We start from the raw sequence: 22,115 nt of genomic DNA, 5'->3' as shown, positions 1-22,115 counted from the left end.
TACGTTAGCGTACACATACATGATTTCATTCGGAAAAATATTTGTACGTATTCGCAATGCATCGTTTGTTTTTTGTGTCAAGTCAAATAATAAATAAGTGTGAGGCTCTCGTGTTACTTCTTCGAACACACTCACGACTTCTTTACTATACCGAGGCATAATTTGCCTTGCTAAATATTGTATTTGTAATTTATCACGTGGATTTTTAAATACTATAATATAATGTGCATTTAAACTAATATCACGTGCATGTTTTCCTTTTGGAAATAAATTTTGAATAATAAATATTACAGTTAACTTTTTGTGATGTGCATACTTTGTAAATAAATTAGCAACATCACCATTAGTTTCTGACATTAAATCATCAAGTATTAATAATGAATTTTCTTTGATTTCAAAATTATTCATGTCAGGTATTCCCTCTACAAAACGTATTTTTGCATTTGCATCTAATTTTGGTATTACTGCACCATAACACCAAACAATATCATTAAACTTTATACTAAACATTTGATCATGTTCATTAAGTAAACGATTTACAAAACAAGTTTTACCAGCCCTTGAAGGACCAGCGATTAAAATAGTAGAGGGATGTTGAAACTTTAACATCTTGTAATCAAATGAATGCATACAATAGAGACTCTGCTTTATATACACACTCACACTCATACATTGAATTTTAATATTTTCACAATCATTGATTGTTCGGAGTATACATAGTAATGAAATGGATAAAAAATCACTGGGATATAAAATTAAAGCTGAAGTGACTAGATTATACATTGTTTGCACAGCAAACGAAAATATAAAAAGAATAAAATAAATTAAGAATAAATTAAATAAATTAGGAATAAATTAAGAATAAATTAAAAAATAAATATTTTTACAATCGATGATGGTTCGGGGTTTCATTACACGAAAGAGACACTCATACAAGTCACATTCACTCATTCGTGGGCCTATAACCGTAAGGTACACTTGCACGTTTTCGTATTGGTTCATCGTCGGTTATGTCAGGTTCGTCAATCCGTTTTCGTTTTTTGTTGACCTCACGGTGTGTCTTTGTCTCTCTACAGCTAAAGATACGGAACCCCGGTCTACGAACGATGCTATTTGGGTTTTCTATTACTGTGGACTCTAATTGTCCAGACACTAATTTATAGAAACTCTCAAAGTTAATTTTCTGAGAGGTCCTATCATTTAGTGTTATCCCCCTAATTTTGTATATATGCCGAACATCCCCTTGGGCATTTGTTAGCCGCATTGCATAATTTTTACAGCCAAGACCAATAAAGGTTGTAAACTCCCAACCTTCAGGAATTTCATTCGTCAGATCACCCAAATAGTTTTCGAGCGGTAACAAGGGTTCCTCATCTTTTTTCTGTAAGTACATGATACTGTCAGTGTCACAGTAGATTACTCTGTCAGGTCCTACAGTCGTCAGTAGTTCGTAAAGTCTAAGTCTAGCCCACGAAGTAATAAATGCGGCTAGTATCACATTGGAAAACTCCAACGGAACGTTTTCATTTTCAATGTCTCTGTACGTGAGAATGAGATGGTCATCATCAATTGGCACCACACTTTGAATTTCATACCTTGCCGTAGTTAAATACCTAAGAAAGGTAACCTCATCACTAACGATTATACTCTGCGACATGTCTGTGCGTTGCCCCCACTTACCATACAATGAATTGAGGTATAGCTTTGCACATTGCCTCAATCCCGGGTTCATCCTAATATTGTCATAATTTAATCGTATGCCTTCATGGGCATAATATTCATCGATATATTTTTGTTTGTCTTCTTCAGTGGTACAGTAAGCAGGAAAACCAGAGGCTTCCTGCTTCATCTGAAGGAAGGAATTCACGTAGGTCCCGAACAGCCCTCCTGAATTCCCCTCTTCAGGATCTAAAAGTTCAAATTCCCATATCTCATGTATATCGATTATTTTGTAACCTTTTTTAAGAGCAAGGTGTAACTCTGGTGTACAAAATGTTCCTGTGAGAGCACACTCAGCATCGCTATGGGTACATTCGTTAGTGTTTTCTTCTTCCATGCATGTGCGGCAGAGGCCGAAAAGTAATCGACCTCCCGCAACGTATGGTAAGATCGGAAAGTAGAGGTCCTTTGGAGGGACGATTGTGCATTTGACTACACCGTGAATACTTTCCACATCTGGAAAGTCCGGTCCCGTGTGAATCTTAGGTGATTTAACCGGCATAGGTTTACGTGCCATCACCCAAGGGTATAACGATGTTACATCGGCGTAGGAAATTCGCTCATCACTCGCACAATTGACGTAGGAACGAAAGACCTCCGTGCGACCACCGTTGTAACAGTTCTTAGGAATAAGAAAATCAGGTAGATTAGTACAACGTTCTTGAACAAACTTTTGCACTTTCTTATCCGTCTTTACCTTATTGTCCCAAGAACATTCCCATATTTCGTATAGGTTTACACCTATACTTTTCAGGTACCTACGGCGGCGCATGGTTTGCTCATATCGTTTCTCCATCGTATTGTACGAGTCCTGGGCATCGTGCAAAACCGCGTCACGGTTAAAGGGGAAGCAAAGGCGGCAGGCATGGAAATAACACCCGTAAAAGTCGAAGGCAGCGTTGAGTCCTTCGTGCCATCCATCGACCTTGTACCTACCAATATACTTTTCCCCACCTCTCCTAGCATGCTGGATTTCTATCCCTAATTGGTCTTCCATATACATAAGCCATTGCATAGCTTTTGTACTATACTTGGTCTTATGATGAAATCCCAACGCGGGAATGATAGGAATAGTATTCTCCGGTAAGTGCAAGGTACGATATGTCCGCATCGCAAGACTTGCAATGGTAGATGATGTTATGAAACATTGCAAACCCTCCGTTTTCTCTTCGATGATAGCGCTAAACTTAATGACCGCTTCTGTTAGAATTCTAACATCATTCTCACAATATGCCAGCATATCCCTCTGCAGGTTAAACTCCTCGCCACTTTCCGCACGTTCTTGGTGCCAGGCTTCCAGTTGTTTTCTTTCTTCTGTGCTTCGCCCTTCAGGGTCATAGTACTCAATCGGAGGGTAGGGACCAACATAATTTTGATTTTCTTCAGTATTGAATAAATATGGGAAATCTCCCTTCTTTAAATTTTGACTAAGGCCTAACGTTTTTGGTAATTTGGATAATTTGACGCCAATATAAAGGTAAGAGTCGCGGAAAAAGATACGATTACCTATGCTGATATTAAAAATCTTTTGACCCTGAATAAGGACACTGGGTACAATATGCTGGTCTTCTATTAGAGTTCTAAGACAGAAGAGACCATCGTAGCGACTACCATTATGCGCGATTGCCACGATTTTCTGAAAGACAGGACGCTCTACTAACACATGGTTAATAAAAGCCGTCATTGTCTTAAAAGAAAACGAACGATTTCCAACATTGTCACCGCACGTTTTACAGGGCTCATCGATACCTTTTCTTATACAGGCGTGACAAACATGACGACAGCACACCAGTACAACTTCGTGTTCCCTTTCACCGCGATCATTCGGTGCCTTCAACATCGTCTCTACATCATAGGTGATGTACATAAACCTTTTCGTATGAAGAGGTCGCTGTCTCTGAACAAAACATGTATGGTTTGTATCAACATACGCACGGCACGTTGAACAATAATGTTCACCACACATGTGATCAGATTTTCGACTTCTCTTATCAAAGATGACGCCACAATTGATGCAGAGCTTTACATTATCACATACAGATCTAGCCGCTTTATTAGGTGTCAGATGGTTATTAAAGCATTCACCTTCAGCAAACTCTCTATTGCATGCATTGCATTTAATTTTGTTTGCAGTATAATCGCGTTCGTGAGTATGTTCGCAATAAGTACATCGAGTTTTACACTTGTGTGCATGTGACCTTTCATCATAAGCTTCCAAACAATAATAACAATACTTTCGTGCCTTAAGGAAAGTTCTAATGTTACGAATAGGTTCGAAATGACCAATAGTGTTACCTCTTCGATAAAGGATAAAAATCTTATTTTCTGCCGGTTCTCCCGGGTAACGTATTATATATTCCCGGTTATTCTTTTCATGCTCCTCATAAACTACGATTTGATATTCCCCTTTCAAATATGTTTGAAAGAGGTCCAGATCGGAAAAGTCACAACCTTGCTTACTTTCAACGTTAACCCCTGCCATCTCGCAGAGAACTTCTGCTTTAAGAAGCCATGTATCGGAGTTTTCTCTTTTTAAATTATACAAATCATCTTTTGTACCGTGGAGCTTTACTTGGCCCCATACAATGGCCATAGGGAGACAGTAAATATTTCTATTTTCAATACGAATTAATCGTTTTTCTAAGTAATCTTGATATTTTGCATATTTGTCAACGGCACTCGTTGTATTATTTCTTCCCTGGCCGTGCATACTCTCAGCGATATGGAATCGAAACAATAGTTCTTGCCCCAAAAGGAACACTTCATTCGAATTTAATACACGTTCGATTGAAGTGAGGACTGTCCTAGCAGAGAAATTGCCCTTTCTTCTAAACGGAACGTACACTGGTTTGTTGTTGGTACTATTACTACTCTCTATGTATAAGCCAATGTAGTCCGAGGGGCGTGCATTGGAGATCACATGTTCCAACGCAAAATTAACTAAGCTTTCGATATAAGCCTCTGGGTTATTAATGTTCCTTTCATCACCCACAGGTCTGACGGCAATTTCATGTCCCGTAAGATGGAACTTACGAAACCTTTGTCTGCTTTCTCTTATAACTTCGAAATTACTATTTCTTTGATTATCCCCGCCATTATTATTATCACTACCACTACCACCTGTACTACCACTATTAGGACTACTAATAGTACCAGTTGTACTATTGTTGTTGTTTATGTTGCCATGTCCAACCATTGGTGGAACATTGGCATATGACGGGTTAGGCTGAGGAGTAAAAATCATTTGGTCCCCATAGTCATGATTATCCTGTACACAGTATTCAGGCGGATTGTATACAGGATTTTCTCCCTGGACTTGTTGCGTGGGTATAACCACAGCATTGTCCTCGTTTTGAACCAAACTCCTCATTTCTTCAGCTGGTATTTCATCGGAATTTTGAGTGCCAATCCCATTTACTTCATCCAAGAAAGCTAAATCTTCATTTGTTAATTGATATAGATTATTAGGACTCAAGTTATGATTTTCTTGAGGGGGCATGACTATGGCATTATTTGTGGATGGGATTAAGCACGGTTCCGAAACAAAGCGCGTGCCAAAATCAAAAAAGTCCGATAACTCTGTATCTTTTATCCTATCCACCTGACCTTCCCCACATGATAATAAATAAAAGAGTTTTGACTGCGCCGATTCGTAAGTATCACATGTACGGAAAAATCCATACAAAAATAAGTCTATTATATCAGCACTGCTTACGCAGTGCTGGAGAAGTAATGTATCATTACCTTCGAAGGCACGAAGGGCGCGTAGGAGTGCATCGCATCTCCCCGAGCCCCGATATCCCAGCCTGTTCAATTCCATGATGGCTTTCCAGGTACTGAAGACCCTCGGGTACTCGTTGAAACCGCGCACCAATTCCTGGAGATAAATTTCATCAACCATATTCAATTCTTCGCTTGGGCAGAAGAAATCCATCTGAAAGAAATAAAACAAAGAAAAAACTATTTTGAGTTATCAAGTTGACGATAATATATCACTTGAATATAAAAGAGAGAGAGAGAAAGCACATTCAATTACTTTCAACCTATAGTTATATTTTAATAATATGTACATAAAAAGCAAACACTTATTTTCAATCTATAGTCAAATAATGATATGTAAATAAAAAGCATTCACTTATTTTCAATCTATAGTCAAATAATGATATGTAAATAGAAAACAATTTGTTTAATTTATGAAAAAAAAAATCAATAAAAATATATTGAGTTGTAAACTATTCTTTTAAAATATCCAGACACAATAAGTCTCTCTCTGTTCATTAATATTGGTTAAATACAGCTCAAATATGTATAATTTCTTTTTTTTAAAAACAATAAGTGAAGAAATACACACCTTTCAAGCCTTAGTTGTTCGTTCACAACACCAGAAAAAGAAGAAAAAATGTCGACTGTGTCGCTGTAAGTCTAAACAAAAATGTTTGGGTGTTCTATTTGTGCTGCTACCACCACTCAAGGTTCGGCAAAGCTTCAATGTCTGGAATACAATAGGCTTGAATCAATTTCTTTATACTTTATTTAATAGTATTAAAACTATATAGTTAATTAATTAAGATGTGCTAAAGCTTGTCCTTGATCTTACACGTACGCTGCCGTGAAAGGAAATGATACCCCTACACACCAAATGCATGTTATATCGTGTCCTATCATGTATTGCACAACCACTACTACTAGTGACACCTATCGGCAAAAGTCATAATTAAAGATTAGTTGTGCGTTGAAAGTCCCGCAGTGCTGACGCGTGTGTAACTGAGTTCCGTATATTTCTCAGGTGAGTATAGTATATATGTTTTCATTGTGTAATAAACCATAGCACATGCTTGTATATTCTGTTGGTCTTAATATTCTATCAAAGTATTGAAAATCAAGCAAGTATAAGTAAAACTTGGGTTAAATAAGGAATATAAACCCAAGTCTTTCAGTGACAGAGCAAATATTTACTTAAGTGGTGCGGTACCACATCATTTCTGGGGTATGAAGTCCCAGTCTTTCAGTGAGGGATCACTACCTCATCATTTCAGGGGGATAACCCCCTCTACTAGTACTGCTGCATACATTTACATTGAAATCCTAGTGCCTCACTGCGAAATCCATGTATAAAACAAGTAACGTTCAGTAATGGGTGACATTACTCTTAAGGATGGGTATACCCCTTTTTCTCTACGAAAAAAAAGACTGCATTCAGTAATTGAAAAGTTGTGAGGGGGAATTCACTCCGGGTATAGCTCCCCTCTTCCTCCACGCAAAAGAGCGCGTTCACACTGCATTGGATTCTCTTTCTGCATCCCTAACAAAATATTTCGTATTTCATTTCATTTTTACAAAGCCAATATTTATTTTTTCTCACTCATTACCTTGCTTAATATAGAGTTAGTATGTACAAAAACCATGTGACTACCATATGATTAAGATTCTGAATACTGCAACACATGTTTAAAATACGCAAGTTCATATTCCCAACACTTATTCAGAAATAAAGAACCTTAAATTTCTCTCACTTAATTACATTCGTTTATTCGTCATGTCTTGGAAAAGATCCATTTGAGTATTCACTACGTTTCGTGATAGTCAAGCTATTCTAACACGAATTCAAAGGGAGAAGTCCACTGCTATGATCCAAAATGAATCAATGAACCTAGTTCTTTTCTTTGGAGTCTAACTGTGGGAAAGAAAAGTCTACACATTTACGTAAAATTGCAATATTCGCATGTATCTTGGAAAATTGCATCCACTACAATTGAGAACTCTTTATATAAGTACATTTTTCAGTATGAAAACACATTAAAACACTTTTTCGCGGATCTAAACACTTTTTGTTCACTTCTGAACACTTTGTGAATACATCTGTACACTTAATACTGACTGATTTTCTAAATATTAGGGATACAAGCAAGACAAATGTCTATCTTTTCTGTTGAACTTAATTATTTTACACTAAACAATATATTTTGAACATTATCTGTAGTAAATATTGAATATGTATGTGTTCTAAAAGTGTTCTTTATGTGTAAATTGCTTATTTTCCGAAAAGACATCCCAATATGAATACAGATTCATGACAAATCATTCAGACACAATGTATTTATATAAAATCTACCATCAAAAATATTGGACAGTACGCAATTCAGTTTAATCACAATTTCAGTTATAAAGATTCAAAGAAATTGCACACTTGATTTTTTGCCGTAAAGTCCATCAGTGGCGGTTCTTAAGGGATGTCACCATGCATTTCTAAAACTATAAAGTATCTCATTGACAGTTCTTAAGGGACATCACCACGCATTTCTAAAACTATAAGTCCAACCGTCATTGGCGGTTCTTAAGGGACGTCACCACGCATTTCTAAAACTATAAAGTCCGTCAGTGGCGGGTCTTAACGATGTCACCACGCATTTATAAAGCTATAAGTCCAACCGTCATTGGCGGTTCTTAAGGGACGTCACCATGCATTTCTAAAACCATAAGTCCGTCCGTCAATGGCGATTCTTAAGGGACGTCACCACGCATTTTTTCTCTAAAAAGATTAACACTGCCAAGATATTTTTCGTGTCCCCCGCATATTCTTAACTATAATAATAATGCTAGTTCCATTCTTCACTCTTTCCTGTGGTCAACTTGTCCAAAAACACAACCGAAACGGAATCAAAACTCAAACATAGTATTCAAACAATTTAAAAAAAAAAAAAACAAATATTTCGTTCCTTCGTGGTGACCGTTCAGGAAGCTAGCTTTTCCCTGTTGGGTGTTATGCCCCGCATGTATGGATCCCCACTGTTTGGCAAACACGAAAAGCAATATAAGTCAAACGCGGTTCCCTCAGGTTTGGGGGGGCTATGCACCCATGTATGCTTCCCCTCGGTTTTCGATAAACACATAAGGCGTTATAAGTCACACGCGGATCCCTAAGGTTTGGGGGGTTATGCACCCATGCACGGCTCCCCTCCCGATTTTCGGTAAGCACGGAATGCGTTATAAGGCAGCCGCGATTCCCCTGTTTGGGGGACTATCCCTCATGCACAGCTCCCCTCCCGATTTTCGGTAAACACGAAAGGGGTTATAAGTCAGCCGCGATTCCCCTGTTTGGGGGACTATCCCTCATGCACAGCTCCCCTCCCGATTTTCGGTAAACACGAAAGGGGTTATAAGTCAGCCGCGATTCCCCTGTTTGGGGGACTATCCCTCATGCACAGCTCCCCCCCCCGATTTTCGGTAAGCACGGAATGCGTTATAAGGCAGCCGCGATTCCCCTGTTTGGGGGACTATCCCTCATGCACAGCTCCCCCGATTTTCGGTAAGCACGGAATGCGTTATAAGGCAGCCGCGATTCCCCTGTTTGGGGGACTATCCCTCATGCACAGCTCCCCCGATTTTGGCTCGATATGCTCCCCACAAGTTAAAACATATTGGCAAACTCAGTTCGTTTCTACACTGTGTTAATTATTTTCATAAGAAAAAACAATATGTGTTAATTTTCTAGGGGAGTCCCACCATTCGATACTTATGCAAATATATCTAATCAATTATAATGATATAAAACTTACTTGAATATAATATCTTCTTCTTTGAACAAACACAGAAAAAAATCCAGAAAAAACACTTTAAAGAAGCAAGGCAGAAGCAAGGTAGAAAACTTCACGAGCAAAATTGTTAATACAGGAAATGTGTACTCCATTTATATAATATATTTTTTATTTATTCATTAACATAAGGGGAATGGAATAGGGGGAGAAAAAAAAATAAAGTAAATGAATTTGCCTTGTAATACAGCATTGCCTCAGTCTGCAAAGAAGCAGAAAAGAATTCCTTTGTCGGTCTCTTGCCGAATCGAAGCAAATATTTCTTTTCTATAGAGGTAATACCATGGAATTTTCACACAATGCCTAAAGTTTGAAAACATCGCCAGCATGTCTCAATTCATACCTTAAAGACGCCAAATTGTCGTATTTTTCACAGCAAATAGTTGTTTACCAAGCAATAAAATTCGTTAGTTGGGTTCAGGCAACAATGTTCCTAAATTTTAAAATTCCGGCTTTATTCAGTAAGCTATATAGCTATCTGTTTCAATAACTTGTATTTTGCCGAAAAGAACAGCATAATTATTGTATGTGGGAATACACAAAACCATTCTACAGGTTCTTTTTTGTGTGTGTGTTGTTTTGCAAAATCAAAATGAAGGACAACCATTTATTCATCAGGTTATTGGCAATGAGTACAAGGACAGCCTGGCAATACCTTGTTTGTTTGTCTGAATGGGCGGGGAAGAGGTTTTTGTCCGCAAACCATCCACCAGAACTGGTTTGAAAAACACCCTTTGTGAGGAAAAAATGTGTCAGTTATCGCCGTTGGGGGGAGAGAAGGTATAAGCATGTTCACACAGGATGCAGCCAAAGAGTGGCAGTGAGGGGTGGGGAAAATGTGTGTCACTTGTCGCAGGGTAAAAACCTGATCACACAGAATGCGGTCAAGAGATGCGGGGGAAGGGTGGGGAGCGGGTAGAAACTTGTTCACACAAGACATTGATGATGGAAAGAGAGGTGGGGAAAGGGTTGGTTCTCCCGTTCCCTCAAACTAGAGGGAGTGATTGGCCCCCATGGTTAAACATTGGAGGTGGAGCAAACTGGTTTTTTCCTGGCCAATCATATCGCAAGGTTGTTTGCATAGGGTGTGAGAAACTGAACTTCAATCTTCACCCTCAGTATTGCAATGGCGCTTGGAGAGAACACAGAACCTTGCGTATCTGCGAATTTCGTACTGAGCAACGCTGAAAAATAGCAAAGTTAAGTCTATCATTTAAGAACCATACAAGCTAAACGAAAGAAGTGCAGTTCGCAACAAGAAAAAATAGATGAAAATAAATAAATATTTCTTCCTATCCTTCCTTTTTCCCGCCCATCTTAATACTTTACGCCGTAAAACAAAGCACCATTAAAAATCGTTGCTAAACATTGGAGCTTAAAGGGTGTAATCATATTCATTATTCATAATTTTCTAGTTCAAATAAGAGTGTTCAATTAGTTACGAGCTTTACAAGGCAGATCATAATTAAATTAATGGGGAAAAAACCTTGTGGGAACTATGGACCGCGTTTTAAGCCATATACTGAAGTTCTAATTATCTAAATCATAGTTTTAATTCTAATTTAATTATAATTTCGATTCAATAAACGTATTAAATCATGTTTAAAGCTAGGAACACCGTTCAAACTCGTATCCTCAATCAAAAACCGTGTTGTTTCATGTTTGAAGCTAGGGATTGCGTTCAATGACGTATACCGTTGCTCTAATTATCTAAATCGTAGTTTTAATTCTAATTTGATTATAATTTCGATTCAATAAACGTATTAAATCATGTTTGAAGCTAGGAACAGCATTCAAAGCCGTATCCTCAATCAAATATCGTGTTGTTTCATGTTTGAAGCTAGGGATTGCGTTCAATGACGTATACCAATGCTCTAATTATCTAAATCATGGTTTTAATTCTAATTTGATTATAATTTCGATTCAAGAATCGTATAGGAGCATGTTTCAACAAGAAAGGAGGTCATTCCACTTTTCCAAACAACCTCTATTGCACAAGTAATAAAACCACTTCCCCCAGAAACTTCCCCCAAGCCCGGGGCCGGTCTCCCCAAGGCCGACACGGCCATATTGACATCGAAAGTCGTTAGGTAATAAAGCAATTAAGGGGGCAATAAAATCTATTGTCTACGAGAAATAGCTCCATGACTACTGTATGGGCCATGGAGTACTGGTAATATTTCCTCATATTGAAACCAGAAGTGATAATAGATTTCTACCACTTCTGGTTTCAGTATACAAATTTGAGTGGAGATACGTAGAGTATATTTTTGGGACGCTTAATTGATTGCTGAAAATTGGTTCTCGTTATCGATTACCATTCTTACTCTACAGCGATAAACGTTAAAACCGGAAATAATTAGTTTCCACCACTTCCGGTTTGAATATTATCTCCTTCAACGAACTTGATTCATAACTTTCGGCCCTCTACATCCTGGTCAAAACTGATCAATCAACTGGTGATCAATCAAGTAGTTTTTGAGATTTTTTTATCTCCCGGACGGACGTGCATACGGACAAACAGGGAAAATACACAAAAGTTTTGGTAAACCCAGTGCCTAATGACTATCTGATGAACACAGACTGAACTGCTTAAGTTAGAAAATTGAAATTTGGATAATACATAGGCATGCGTGCACCCAGAAATTCTTTATCGAGAGGGTCCAATATTACAAGCCACTATGTCTATATAGTATTGAACGGGTATTATTCTGCACTCGAAAAGACTTTAAGTAATTGTAAAATACTTCCACCTATATTTTCAGGGAAAAAAATGATTAATATCAAATTTTCATGCTACATCAATCATTTCTCTGTTAAACAATTAAAGGCCTTGGTGGAAGAAGGGCCAATCCCACTCCATGAAAAATAAGTTTTGTGGCTAGTGTCATCTAGTGTTACTCACTGAACTAAATGCATTGTGGGATATGCAATAGTGCTCTATATCTACCCCTACCAACTCAAGTACCTACATACGTTACTTAGACTTTTTTCTACATCAAACTACTTCAACTGCATTTCTCTCCAAATCACAAAATTGTGGGACAGGCCCTTCTTCCACTGACCTCTTCAATTATAGTTTTATTGACAAAGTGTACAAATGCATATTGAGTTAGGAAGTTTTGGGGGGTCCGGATTCGGTGGAACCCCCGTGGGTGCACCCCTGTGCATAGGGTTTGTGATGATTTGAGAAAATTTCTCCGGAGGGAGACTGAATAAACTGATGGGTGAAAGTAAGGCTGGGACTATACTGGCTACAAAGATCGGAGAAACGTCGCCCACAGGGAATTTTATTACTCCAGAGATTCCCTCGAGCTATCCCTTGAAATCACTGGATTCCACTAAAAGATTTTTTTTTTTTTTTTTTTTTTTTTTGAAACTGACGTGGTAGGAGGAAAATAGGGATTACAACTATTATTCATAAGATCACAATATCTCGGAATCCCTTAAAATAAGAGCCATAATATTTGGTACTTGGATTTCTCATTTAAAGTAATTAAAAACGTGTATCTTTTTTGAATACTTGACATAGATGGGAAGGGTGCTCGCTCATATAAGACGTTGGAATTTTTGCGAATGTTCCGCGTTTAAGACGAACTGTATATGAAGACGAAAAACAACGAAAAATTTCGTCAGCATGGGGGAGTTCGGTAGTAACATAAGAGATAGCCTATGTTTAGACTAATGACAAAATTAAAGTATTCCTGCAAAATGGAACAGAGATCGGTGTTCTCGATCACACAGATTTTAAATAATGGCGTGTTGATGTGAAATACGATATCGGTGGGCGTTAGCTTCTCATTGCCCAGCCAATTTCTACAGGCGAAAAAATACCGAAGAAGCTGAAAGTAGCAGAAAGGAAAGGGACATAAGAATAATAATAATAGGAAAAGAGATTGCGTTTCGTGAGGATTCCTTGACAAGGAATAACAAGTGAAGCGAACGGGATAATCATCCTTCTCCTTTCACCGTTTGTCCAACTTATAAACAAAAGAAATCGCACCACCTTTTGCCGTGCGTGTGTGTCCCTTTCACCGAAAAAAGAGGGTTTAAATCTGATCCGGCGTCGATTCTATCGCCGTGATGAAAATGTAAACCAGTTAAAAAGATTCTTTCTCATTTGACTTAGTTACAGCGCATTCTTTCATCAAATAGATTCCAGTTCATCTTTCCCAACGAACCACGACCATCTGGCATTACGCCCGTAAACACACTTTTCTTTTCCTTCAATTCAACTACACATCTCATACCACTCCTTCAAAAGTTCCTTAAGGTTTATATAGGCTATGAAAGGCTGTGGACGACCAGATTACTTCTATTTAGATTATGGGTTGACCGCACTTTACATATAGATGGACTTTTCTTTTTACTCCTTTTTTCTTTTAAAGTAATATTAGTTGCATTTAACTGGAAAGAAATCCTAAAATGAGGCATGGACCAATTGAAAGGGTGGACCCCAAAAGAGCGTTAAGTCAATTTTGAGATATTGGTTCTATTAAGTTCCATTTCAGTATCTTCGTATATTAATACATAAATTACATAAATCAAATTAGTTGTAGGCAAAAGAAAACTGATTTGTTTTCCAAAATATCCTTAGTCAACTGTATTCTCTGAAGTTATTTTCTGACTTATGCCTAAAAACTCTTCCTATAGATGATCATTTTACCGTTATCTTACGAAACGTAGGCAATTACAATTTTCTTTTACATAGATTACTTTTCTTTCACGGAAGAAGAATGACAGAAACGCACACAAAATATAGTCTCCTGAAAAACTTACATTTTTTTTTTTTGACTTAGGCTCTTTTGGAATTGAGCTCTTCAATTGTTAGATCTCGTGATGCTACATAAAATACGATACGATGACCAGATTTAAAAAATTAAAGGGAATAGGAATTAGATTTATCAACTTTCGGCAACTATGACCATGTTAATCCGTCACCTACGGGGGATGACATCCCTTGGCAATTACACTATCCGAGGAAAGGGAAAGAAGAAAGGATTGGGGGAAGGAAGCGCCTTGGGATCCACATATTAGGTACCATTCCGGCATTTGACTCGTGTGGATGAAGAAAACCTCACTCAAAATGGCTCGCCTGTGAAATTTTTACGCTTTTTTTTCGAACGAGTATCCCTACCGAGAATCGTACCCGGTAGAAAATTAAAATCCGAGACACTAAGCAAACTGGCGTGATTTGGCAGTTATAGTCACTGCTGTGTCGTTATTCACGACAGTGAGGAAGGAATCTGTAGATTTTCAAAATAATCAGGTTTTAGTTAGTTAAGCTTAATCAAATTTATTTAGGAGAATCGATCGTCTCTTGAATTCACATTGTTTTGGTGGCAAAATTTATTGTAGAATATTTGGTATTTCCTTTAAAATACTGTTGAAGTCCATACAACAAATTACTAGTGTATTACGTAATTACGAGGCAAAAAAAAAAAAAAAAAGTAATGTTTGCATTGTTCTCAGGACATTGGACGACCTTCTGAAGAAAAAAAAAAGACAATCCTGTTAAAAACGGAACATCTAGACACCTTATGACATGGATGAATGTCAAGCGCGGAGCGAGAATTTTTTGTTGGGAGAGGTGTCTTTTTTTTAGGGGGGGGACCTATATAGTATTAAGTATGTGCTACTTCGCGCCCGAAAAGACAAATGAAATGAAATCTAAGTTTTACGTCCCACGATCATGCAGGCTAGGCTAAAGAAGACGGTGATGATGAGAAATGAATGAAATGGTGGAATGAAGAAAGTGGGACGAAACGGGAGAACCCCAAGGAAAACCACGCACACTGTGTTGGTCTACCAAAGGATCCCATGCACCAAGGAGGTGAACGCTATACCATTGAGCCATCACCCGAAAAGGCAATAAGTAATTTATTGCCACCAATATTCTCAGAAAATCTGATAGAACTATTACCTTTATACGGAAAGGAAGAGCTTACGTAGATGAGGTGTAAAATCAAATCTTTCGGTTACATCAATCATTTCTCTGCTAATGTTTAGTCGAATTACGAAGTTTGGGGGGGGGGAACCGGTGGATCCTACCGTGGGTACGCTCTTGGTGAGTAAATCCTTCATGCTTAGTTCTCGAGAAAAACTACTTTTTGTAAACCAAAAATTGATAGTGTAACATAACCACACCACCTATTCAGATGAAACTGACACAAACATATCTTGTTCAACAAGGTTCAACACTGAAGATGACAGTACATAATGCGATTATCATAGTTTTAAGCTCTACTTCATTAAACTCTAAAAACTTGCCCGCTAGTGCTGATGTCCGAAATTCGCTGGTGCAAAATCCGGTGAGTAGGGAGGATGATGGAGGATTTCTGGCTCTTCCCCAAGATCAAAAAGGGGCCTCAAAGGTAACCGTTTTGCCTCCGTAGAAGACATCCAAACCGACGCGACGGCTTAACTTCGGAGCCTACCAAAACAGGACTTACGTCATTGTTTCCAGCATTGAGTGGTGGAACAAGTGTGTGTGTTGTCAAGAAGCCTATTTGGAAGGTGATTAAGTGAATGCGTATCTATATGTGGTAATAGATAGTTACAACGAAATTCCGGAAACTTTTCGACCGACTACTCCTCGTATAATCCATAATTTGTCCTGTTTAGGATTTTTAATAGCGTGATACTTTTTTTTTTTTTTGCTAATGTTCAATCTAAAAGTAGATGGTAGGGGGAAAAAATGAAATGAAATCTTTTAAGTTTTACGTCCCACGGTTATGCCGGTTAGGCTAAAGGAGACGGTGATGATGAGAGATGAGTGAAATGGTGGAATGAAGAAAGTGGGAGGAAACGGGAGAACCCCGGGAAAACCCACGGGCACGGTGTTTGTCCACCACAAAGTCCCCACACGGCACGAGCTGGGATCGAACCAGGGACCCCAAGCACCGGAGGTGAACGGTCTACCACTGAGCCACCGCGTCCCCCTAGATGGTAGGGGAAGACAAAGGGGGGGGGGATAACGAGAGTTTCGAACACAGCTCACAGTTTGCTGTTTGAAATACACAGTTCTCTCTCTTTTTTTTTTAAACGTAATGTAATGAAAAATTTAGAACATCATACATACTATTTGGTAAATGCAGAAAACTTGGTTGTAAGTAAACCACACACGTTTTTCGACCACAATATTCGTTAAAAGAAAAGGGAGGGGACACACCTCGGGGACCACAATCTGAGAAATGTTCCTTTAGATCACACATCCATACGAAACAGCTATTTACTTATTGGTTCCGTACAAACATACATGAAAAATTAACGGTAGCACAATTTACGTCCTTGGAAATTGAGATATGAGACTTCAAATTTTCGCTTTCTATGAACTCTTATTCTGCTAAATAAAGCTGTACGAAGATTTATATTTTATAAGTTGGTAAAATGTGTTACGGTTTCGGGATATGACATGTAAACTTCATCAGACACGTTTTTTAGTGTTTTCAATTTCCAGCCAGTGTAGGGAGAGCTCATGAACAAATGCGTTGGATAGGTATATTTTACACAAACACACACTTCGAAATGAAAGCATCAGTGAGATGTTAGCATACTATGTTGGTAATAACCCAATACTGTGGCTTTTACAAATGCATATTTACGTTCTACCTGGAGGATTGAAGTCAACTAAACAATGGTACGAGGCTAAAGTGAGATCTTAATAGCATGTTAAAAAAATATAGTTTAAACTAACATTTACAGAACTTGTATATTGCTCTTGTTACTTGAACAACTACGTTGTTCTAGTTGAATCCAAATGCATTAGAAAAAGAAAGTCAATTATGGACTTTAATTCCTTCTTTAAAGTCCAAGAACAAAGCAATTACTCTTCACAATAGAACCTTCCTTATTGTTTTGCGTAAACGTTACAATAAGTTTTTTCTTTCACTAGCCCTACATGACAAGTGTTTTCTGCTTTCCAATCAACCGGAGATTCATAATGTTAGTGCTACGAATGAACCAATAACCAGGTTAACTACGTAAATCTTGTCCACATCGAACAAATAAGTCTGTCTGCTTAACTGTGCATTTCTATTACGAGTCTTCATCCCGGCGAAATTAAAATACCGCTAATTTTACAGTACTTATGTGATATCTTCAAATAGATAAAAGATAATCGAAATGTGGAACAAGAGCGCCCTAGACAATATTATTTTACATGAGAAACAGTTATCATGACTCACTTATCTGCTTTCAATTTCGAGCCATTTTGAAAATCGGCATTTATTTTCGCGTTTCTAAACAACTGAAAACGGAAAGCCACTAGGTGACTTATGATAACGGTACCTCACGCAAAATAATATTGTGTAGGGCGCTCTTGTTCCATATTTCTATTATCTTTTATCTATTTGAAGATATCACATAATTACTGTAAAATTAGCGGTATTTTAATTTCGCCGGGATGAAGACTCTTAACGGTGTTCAAAATCTGTACCATGTTTTTTTAGGCGGTTGATATACAGGATGTTCGGAAAATGAAATCCGAGTTTAACGTCCCACGATTATACCTGTTAGGCTAAGGGAGTGAATGATGATGGAAGAATTGGTGGAATAAGAAAGGGGGAGGAAACGGGAGTATCCCGAGAAAACCCACGGACACAATGTTGTCCAGCACAAACTTACTTGATCGAGGATCGAACCAGGGACCCCACGCACCAGAGGTAAGCGATCTACCACTGAGCCACCGTAACACCCACAGGGTGTTCGAAAACAACACCAGACTAACTTTGAGAAATGAATAGTATTGTCCACGAGAAGAGACGACAAATAACGTTTTCTCGTTTCGTAAATTTTTGGAGGTCTCTATCGATGCTCGATTAATTCTTCCTCGTGTCGTCTCGATTCGATTCTGGAAAAACTTTTCTCGTCAAGTTTTGTAAACTTAAGTTCAAAATTTACGCCATGATTTTTATTCCCTTAATTTCACTTACGTTAAAAGTTATCAGAATCTTTCCGCGTTACAAGAGGCCAACAAAGGATGTGGTATAATAATACTTAAACCATATTTATTATCGAGTACATCTTTAAACATTGATAAATTCTATTCATTACGTTCGTACATTCACTTGATCAATTTATAGTTTTTGTCCTATGAATTATGTAACATTACAACAGTACTTGAGAAAAAAATGAAATCTTTGAGTTTTACGTCCCACGGTTATGCCGGTTAGGCTAAAGGAGACGGTGATGATGAGTAAGGAATGAAATGGTGGAATGAAGAAAGTGGGAGGAAACGGGAGAACCTCGAGAAAACCCACGCACACGGTGTTTGTCCACCACAAAGTTCACTTGGCGGGGGCTGAGATCGAACCTGGGACCCCAAGCACCAGAGGTGAACGCTCTACCACTGAGCCACCGCGGCCCCCAACAGTACTTGAGATTTAAGACGTGGGTGAACTAGTGTCGCGCACGAGACTTAAAAAATTTCTCGTCTCGTCTCTTTTTGAGACAATTGTCAGTCTCAAATATGAAAATGTACTTCTCATCTCAACGCCCATTTGCTTTTCGACACGGAAATCGAGGGGGGACGAGAATTTTTTTCATTTTATGGGCAACACTAGAAACGAATCCTCACACGAAAACATGGAAAAAATGTTAAGACCAACTTTAGTGTACAAATGCGTCATTTTGGAGCTACAGACTGACGAAAATTGATCGGAACAATAAAACAGTCATAACTAGAGAACAAAATGTCGGAACAAAGTCAGGTAAAAATCACTGCATATTCATGTACATGATGGAGAATTGAAGAACTAACCCTTCAGAGACGGGCATGATATGCAAATGCAGCCCGTCTATTTACATATATATGTAAATCATTTAATTTCCAATTATAGGCTTGCAACGCTCTCAGGTTTATATATTATATATATATAGTGTCTGGCGAAATTTTGATACCTGGCCCTAAGAGGTTAAGCGGAATACTTTCACAAATACTTACTTTCGTCGGTTACGGGCATAATGAATTTAGGTGTATTCATTCCTTAGAGAGAGAAGTTTTAAATTCGAACGGCAGTACGTACAGGGTATCCTTATTGAAATAACTTGCAATATAAAAAAAAAGAAATGAAATAAAATCTTGGAGTTTTACGTCTCACGGTTATGCCGGTTAGGCTAAAGGAGATGGTAATTATGAGAAATGAATGAAATGGTAAAATGAAGAAAGTGGGAGGAAACGGGAGAACCGCGAGAAAACCCACGAGCACGGTGCTTGTCCGCCACAAAGTCCACACGGCGCGAGCTGGGATCGAACCAAGAACCCCAAGCACCGGAGGTGAATGCTCTACCACTGAGCCACTGAGCCCCTTTGCAATATAAAATATACCATACAGATTGTAATGTAGTTTGGACAATTTCTTGCTTTATGTTACGTTTATTGGAATCAGATTGGGTGTTGAATGTGAGCGCAGTTTCCATCAAAGCATGTCATTACCCGCTGTTGCATATTCTCCGTGACTGGCCGCAGTGTATGACTTTCACCGCTGGTGTTCCTCATTCAGACGAAATGATGTCCTTAAACTGCTGTCACTATTGTAACGTACAGGGTTCGTTTACATAAACCCTATCCTTCAATCAAACACACAATGTCACGCAGACCGGGAGATCTTGGAGACCACAACCGTTTAAAAATCAAGGATTGGGGAAGGAAATCTCATTGTTTCTCGCACTTATGTTCCCAACTGTCGGCATTGTTGCCACTCAACCCAATTACGCACCATTCTACTCCCTTCACGAGTTAATATAATATATATATTGTACTTTTGATTGGTTACACGTATCGACTGCAGAATTATTAGTAACTTCATGGGGAATACTTTTAAGATTCTGTAATACAGAGGAAAAAGACAGTAATGTTGTAACAAATTTAAATGTAAGAATCGCTGTAGCTTTCTATTTACATATAACAGCGATATGTAGTGTGATGGAGAACGGCCTATACTGGAGGATTGATCTTACGTGATGGTTTGTACACCTTTCAAGTACAACAGATTCACCCCGCAGTTGTGGTTTGAAGTTAACAATAGCTGTTGTTCTTCATAATCTCAGCATTGCATAAGGATAAACAAAAACAAATCAACGAAAGAAAAGAAATCTTATATCGTGAAATTACCAAAATTATTCTATTCTATACTATTGTTTAAACTAGAAAGTGTGACTCAATCATCAATGCGCTCGCGCCGTGTGGACTTTGTGGTGGACAAACACCGTGCTCGTGGGTTTTCTCGGGGCTCTCCCATTTCCTCCCACTTTCTTCATTCCACCATTTCACTCATTTCTCATTATCACCGTCTCCTTTAGCCTAGCCGGCATAACCGTGGGACGTTAAACTTAAAGATTTCATTTTTCAATCATCAATGCCCAGGCCAAACGTAGAAACGTGGAATTTGGACAGAAAAACCCTTTTGTCACAAAAGCAAGGGACAAGAGTTTTGAAATACGAATCCAAAAGGGCAAGGGGATCTATTCTTGGCGATATTATATAAAACATAAATTCCTGAAATTAGGGAGATAGAGGTACACATAAAACGTGTATCAGAAGTTCCAAAAATTCTGCCCTTAAAGGGAGGAGGGTGTAATTTCTATAATATTAATATTTCCAACTATTCATTTAGAAAACGCTAATTGTGGGATGAGTTTCTTAAGTTAAAAATGTGAAATTTGGTATTTACACTCTTAATTAAAGATGAGAGAATGTGTGTTTCAGTATTGTCGAAAATTCACTCCCAAAGGAGCCAATTTTTATAATTTCGATTCCTTATTCAAAAAGTCTCCAAGGATCCGCTCAAGTCGGAGACCTAAAACTCAGTAACATGGATCATGTATAAATTTCTGAGTAACACAGAAAAGGTTCGTCCAAGACAGATGGTTGATTAAATATTACAGAGCTTGTTTTTGTATTAGTTCTACTTGATACATAGTTTTCAATGAAGATACGTATCCATCAGTTAAATCAGTAACATTTAATTTTCATAACCAACTTAATTTTATGATTATCTGTTAGCGTAGATGAAATCGAAAGCAAAACAACATAACCGCAAAATGTATTTGAAATCGCTCATCAAGTTTTGCAAGCTTCAATAACAGAAATCAGCATTAAATCGGTGGAAAGGAAAATTTGATGGAAAAATAACTGCTACTTACTTTCAAGTTGTTCCCATTTTGGTCACTGTTGCAAATGTCCACATCTGGACTGGGCTTGAAAAGCCGCTTTTTCCAGTCGGATGTTCCACTTTTTTGAAGAGCTGCCAACCTGAACAAAAAGAAAAAGAATGCCATTATATCCACTTATCGCTGTAAAAGGAAACAATCTCATATCAATATAATTACATGTGTTTTGAGATTGAAATCAAACAATTTATATTACAAGAACTAACCATTACAAAACTTGCTAAGATTTACTCATTTCTTTAAAGCTAATAAATAATAATCTTTCGGTATTTTTTTCACTTGTGATCTTTCACACACGACTGATTTCAGGAACTAACAAATGAATATGCTTAAGCACTTGTAATAGAAACTTTCGGACGCTTCTCGCCTAAAATTACAACCAGAGCCATCTATTGATTTACAGGGCGTAGAGCGAAAATTAAAGAACCAAAATACAGGCGAAATTCCGTATCTAACATTAATAATTTTGACTTTTTAATACCACCGATATCCATAATTCTCCTAGACCCTTGTCCCCATTGAATACCGCTACACTACAGGGAAGATTCTTCCAATTTTCAGAAGGATCCATTGCCTCCTCTGGCGTATATCCTGTATTATGCTAATGCTGATATCCAATACAGCGTTCTCTTT

At 38.0% G+C, this 22,115-nt stretch overlaps 1 protein-coding gene across 5 annotated transcripts in view; it reads right to left on the bottom strand.

Moving 5' to 3' along the window:
* The window catches only part of LOC145675643 (uncharacterized), an 898,816-nt gene that overhangs the window by 97,353 nt on the left and 779,348 nt on the right, over positions 1 to 22,115 (bottom strand). For all 5 annotated transcript variants that reach the window (XM_081746197.1, XM_081746201.1, XM_081746200.1 and 2 more), the window contains one exon: positions 21,456 to 21,564. In XM_081746197.1, the coding sequence (XP_081602323.1) occupies positions 21,456 to 21,564 (109 nt within the window). The remainder of the gene's footprint in view (positions 1 to 21,455; positions 21,565 to 22,115) is intronic.

The sequence above is a fragment of the Thermobia domestica genome, chromosome 18, assembly GCF_964235325.1.
Source record: "Thermobia domestica chromosome 18, izTheDome1.hap1.1, whole genome shotgun sequence".
NCBI lineage: Eukaryota > Metazoa > Arthropoda > Insecta > Zygentoma > Lepismatidae > Thermobia > Thermobia domestica.
The sequence above is the reverse complement of the archived record's forward strand: the minus strand, read 5'-3'. Positions and strand labels throughout refer to the sequence as shown.